The sequence below is a fragment of the Cariama cristata genome, unplaced genomic scaffold (genome assembly GCF_000690535.1).
Source record: "Cariama cristata isolate BGI_N322 unplaced genomic scaffold, ASM69053v1 scaffold26105, whole genome shotgun sequence".
In the NCBI taxonomy this organism is placed as follows: domain Eukaryota; kingdom Metazoa; phylum Chordata; class Aves; order Cariamiformes; family Cariamidae; genus Cariama; species Cariama cristata.
The window spans coordinates 23,901-28,905 of NW_009617365.1; the positions used below are offsets into that span (position 1 = coordinate 23,901).

Below are 5,005 nucleotides of genomic sequence, written 5' to 3' on the forward strand. Positions count from 1 at the left end.
TTTTTTTTTCCCCTCTTTTCTATTTCCAAAGGCAATAGGGATCCATGGTATATATGCTATATTTGCTTGTCTGCTTTCCAGTCAGTGTCTGGTGTCTTTCCTTGCAGATGCGTCTTTTTGCCTGACCAGGGAGCCTTCTTTGTGAACTATGTGATTGCCTCTGCTTTCGTTGGCAATGGGATGGAGCTGCTGCGCCTGCCTGGCCTCATCCTTTACACCATACGCATGATAATGGCCAAGTCCACAGCAGAAAGGAAAAATATTAAACAGGTATTAGAGCTCCTCCTTAGCAAGAGGCAATTAAGTGACTGGTGCTTATCAGAAACAGTGGGTACCCCCATCCTTCATACCATTAACTATCATCTCCTGTCATTTATTTTGGCTTTTGTTTTGCTCATCTATGACAGGTTCATATTTCCTTCATTTGCAGCACAGGTAACAGGGAGGTACTTATTCAAGTCAGAGTTTTATGATTTGGATTTTATGGGATAATTCTAGTTTTTACTTTATAGTCTAAACTTCAGGTTTTTTTTAAATTCAGATTTGTCTATAGTTAGTTTCTTCTGTCAGCCTGCAGGTGTGTACAACCGACTTTAATCTGAACGTACACCTAGCAAAATGTATGCTTATTGTCTGTATTCCATTTTAAGTGGTGGACTTTCACTTCCAGGTGATGTGTTGTCTTGCAGCTTGAAATTCCAGGTGTTACAGTGGGAACCTAAGTGTGTGTACAGCTACCCCATTCTTCTTTTTCTTTTCTTTTCTTTTTTTTTCTTTTTTCTTTTTCATAGGTGAGTGGGTTCCAGTTTTAAAAGATTCTTTTAAACATTCACTTCTGTTAACTGTCGCGTATTGCTCCTTGCTCTGGTTGAAATTATTTATGTTGATTTCCTCATCCCAAGAGGAAGAAGTGGGAATACTGACCACACCAAAGCTTTGATATCTTGAACTTCCCCTACTGGGAAAGCCAACACAAGGAACAGTACAGATTCAGTGGAGTCTGCAGTTAGATGAAGGTTCTGAGTTTGGCGCACTTATTTTCTGCGTCGTGTTTTTAAGTAGTTGCTTGTTGTAGATGAGAACAGATTCCCTGATGAATTACTTTAAGGCTATGAAAGAAGCAGCATATTTTCTGTTAAGTATAAATGCTTAAAATGCATAATACTTCATCTCTCTAATTATGTCATTTATGCCTCTTGGGGAAATAACTGATCTCTCATAGGGAGAGAATAAGAGAAGGTGAATTGTTGCTTTAATGAATCTATTCTTAACTCCTGACATATTGATAGATGACATGAGAGTTTTGGGTGTTTTGTTCTTGTTCCTAGCAACAAGCATTTGAATATGAATTTGGAGCAATGTATGCCTGGATGTTGTGTGTGTTCACTGTCATCATGGCCTATAGCATTACATGTCCCATCATTGTCCCATTTGGTAAGTTTTCTGATGAGCTATGGGCACTATGTGAGTGAAATGGGGGCATGTGGGAGGCTTAAAGGTCCAGTTCTGCATTCTTACTCCAGTTCAAATGCTTATAATCCTTAGGACTTGGATGCAAGTTTCCTTCCCTTCTTGTGGCAAAACAGAGCACAAGATGGTGAATTACTTAGCTCTTGTACTGCCTTTAGAAGTTGAAAGTATATTTAATGTCTGTTAGATGCTTACTTTATTTCTCAAGTTTGAATGTATTAGCTCTGGTGGTGGTTTTTAATAGTTAAGTGTAGGAGTTTAGGTAGGTTTGGGGATGAGGGGATTATTTTTATCTCTGGGGTCTTGAGGTCTGGGAGAAGCAAGCTGAAGAGTGTACCCAGCCTGGAGGTCCACCTTAAGCAGCCAAACTTGACTTGAGACATTCTGATCCCCAGATCCTTTAGGAACATTTGAAATAACTTTGTCCTAAAGTATGACTGATGTATGTAAAATGAAGCACAAAAATAAGCATGTTGATCCAGTAGCAAGAGACTGGGGAACTACCTGCCCTTTTCACTACTGCAGCTCTTCTTCATTGCAAACCATTTATCTAAAATTCCACACTCTGAATGAGAATGAGAAAAGGGGCTGTGGCCATCACTGTGCTGTGGACAGCTGTATGCTCCATGTTCCTGTCCGCAGGGATGTAACCTAACAATGTGCTGACCACTTTGCGGGGACATGGTCTTGGTGAACACCATAGATGCCCTTTGTCCAGGAATGGAAATGCTCTATACTCTGGTAGATTTGCTGGCTTAGAAAACCAATTGACTGGGAGTTCAGGGCTTATGGGTGGAGCACAGCTGCCCTGTGGTGTAGATGGAGCTGCAGTCCTACAGGACCCTGAGAAGGTCTCCAGATCTCTAAGTCACAGACCTCCTTTTTCTAGGCCATTTCTTTTATTTGGTTGGTTTCTCTCTGGCCCATCAACAAAAGTTAACATTTCTGCCTTAAGCCTGTATCTGGCTCTGACTACTTTCTTATTCTTGTACCAGCCATTAAATACTGAATGGGTGTGCAAGAAACTTAGCAATCTGTCTATAACTCATGGACAGTTGTCCATCTTTAATGACTGTGACATGATCTACATCTTATTTTATTGCATCTTTCATTCATAGAGATTCTGGACTGTCATAAGAATTATGTATAAAGAATCATTTCAGCAGCCACAGATATTTGCACTCTGGAAACCTGTTTATCAGGCATGAGTAGTACTAAATCATTTTATATAGTTGGTATTTTCCTTTTCTAATCCAAAATTTTAGAGAGTTAGATACAATATAATTAGCTAAATTGGACATTGTTCAGAACTGGTTTTAATCAACAACCTTATTATTGGGCGAATGTGGCCAATTTATTTGTAACAATGTACTTGATATTTATTTGCATTTTGTTTTGTGTGCAGTTATAAATATATGAATGTGCTACTGCATACCAGAGCTGTTGCAATTCATAGCTGTCACAGCAGAAACTGGCTTTTTTGGGAGATAAGAAATAGCTGACTTGAAACCCAATCATGAATCTGTTGAAGGCTGAGAAGGAGATGCTAAACCACTGTTAGGTCTTTCTTCCTTACCAGTACAGCAGTGGAGGAGTTACCAAGTCTTCCCTGCTGGCTTGGCCTCATGTGTCAGCACTAGGCAGGAGCTCTGGGCTCTCTCTGGGAGCACATGTGGTGCCACAGAGAAGTGTGTGGAGAGGAGGAGGGATGGGGAGACCCCGGAGGTCTTGGGCTGGGAGCAGACTGCTGTCACGCAGCTGTATCCTATTAGTATCTAGATTTTCAGTCATTTGGTTAAAGTAGATCTTCTCACAGAATTGCTACTTTTTGTAAAGTCTTCCACAACCTCTCATTTGCTCTCTCTTTTTTACTTCCAGGTTTAATATACATACTCCTGAAGCACATGGTTGACCGTTATAACCTTTACTATGCATATCTCCCTGCCAAGCTGGAGAAGAAGATGCACTTTGCAGCTGTGAATCAGGCCCTTGCAGCTCCAATTCTCTGCCTCTTCTGGCTCTATTTTTTCTCATTTTTGCGGCTGGGTAAGTATTACATTTTTCCACCTAGAAGCTGCTCCCAGCTCTCTTGCCGACTTACCTAAATTACATGTGAAGTTTCATAGGCTTTGTGGGCTTTTCTTTTTGCTTCTGTAACTGGGAAGTCATGGTGGTTAGCTGTAGCACTGAACTATACATTTGCAGCTTTCGCAAGTTTGCGTAAGAAGCTCTGGTGGAGATGGCTGATACGTTAATTTAGAACTGTTAACATGGAGCTTCGTATTTCTCCATTTTATGGGAGATCATGTGTTCCCTGAATCTGTATAGTTTGAATTGGCCAGTTGGACTGTGGAGTGACCGACAGTAAAAATCATTAAATAAAACAAAAATGTATTCAGAATTAGCTCTTTCTAGTAAGATGGTCTCTGGTTGCACTACCTGCATTTGTGTAGTCTGTGCATGTTTAATTTGCCTGGGTGAACTGGCTACTGCCCCTGTTGCGCAGCTGTCATTTAGAAAAAAACTGTTAAAATGTTGCCTAGTGCTAGTAAGACCTGTGTTCTACATCATCCGTCGCACTGTACGTGGAAGACTGCAGCGAGATGGTGACTCTCCTCCCCATATTGTAATTTAAAAACTCGTGTTTTGTGTGTAATTTATTTTAAGAATAGGGACATTGTGTATTTTGGAAATACTTGGCATTGATAATATTGGCTATGGTGTACTAACAGCTTTGACATCAGAAAAGGTAGGCGATAGCTTATGGCTTTTTATCCATGATATAGGAAGAAGCATTTGGCATGGAACAGGGATGCTTGTGATGCTGGAAGGAGTTGAGCTTCCCTTCTTGGGAAGGAGGCCCTTGCTATCTAACTGCATTTTACCCTCTTCTCTGCTTTCACAGCACTGATGACAAATGACCATGCTTGCGTTGTGTTTTCCTAGCAAACCAGTAGTAAAAAAGATACTCTGGCAGACTGTCATCTAACTTTAGAGATAGCTCCCTGTGGATGTAAGAGGCACTTGGAACTATTGCTTCAGGCTGTCCTTGGATTTGAGCAGATGTCCCTGCATTACTTGTATGTTTGAGAGCTTGTTTTTTCCCTTGTTTTGGGAGCTGTCTTTGCAATCAGGAAGACCAACAAATCTGTCCTCTAAAACAACAGCAGAATTTCTAGAGCATGCTTTAGAAAAATCGACTCCAAACGTGCAGCAATTCCTGCACCTCTGTAATTGTTATGAAAGAAATCCTAGTGTAGAAAAATTAAATCTTTATCGTAATGTTTTCTGGTTCTGCATCTGCAGTAAAACCATCATTTGTCACGGACCTTAGTAATTGAAAATACAGGCCAGATTACCATGTTTGGCTTGGTCAGTGTAGAGGATCCTGTTTACAGGACGTTGTTCAGCGATTTGTCAGTGCACAGGGCAGCCTTGCCAAGTGGTATGAGTCTGAGAGGCAGGAACTTGGGATTTTCATTTCATTGCCATTGGTTTCATTGCTGCTTCTTGTGCCAAAGAGAAGGAAGGAGGG

The 5,005-nt window shown here is 40.8% G+C and overlaps 1 protein-coding gene across 1 annotated transcript in view; it reads left to right on the top strand.

Moving 5' to 3' along the window:
* TMEM63A (transmembrane protein 63A) overlaps positions 1-5,005 on the top strand; it is a 30,374-nt gene that overhangs the window by 22,145 nt on the left and 3,224 nt on the right. The window contains exons 17-19 of the mRNA XM_009700515.1: positions 108-270; positions 1,329-1,434; positions 3,349-3,516. Of these exons, the coding sequence (XP_009698817.1) occupies positions 108-270; positions 1,329-1,434; positions 3,349-3,516 (437 nt within the window). The remainder of the gene's footprint in view (positions 1-107; positions 271-1,328; positions 1,435-3,348; positions 3,517-5,005) is intronic.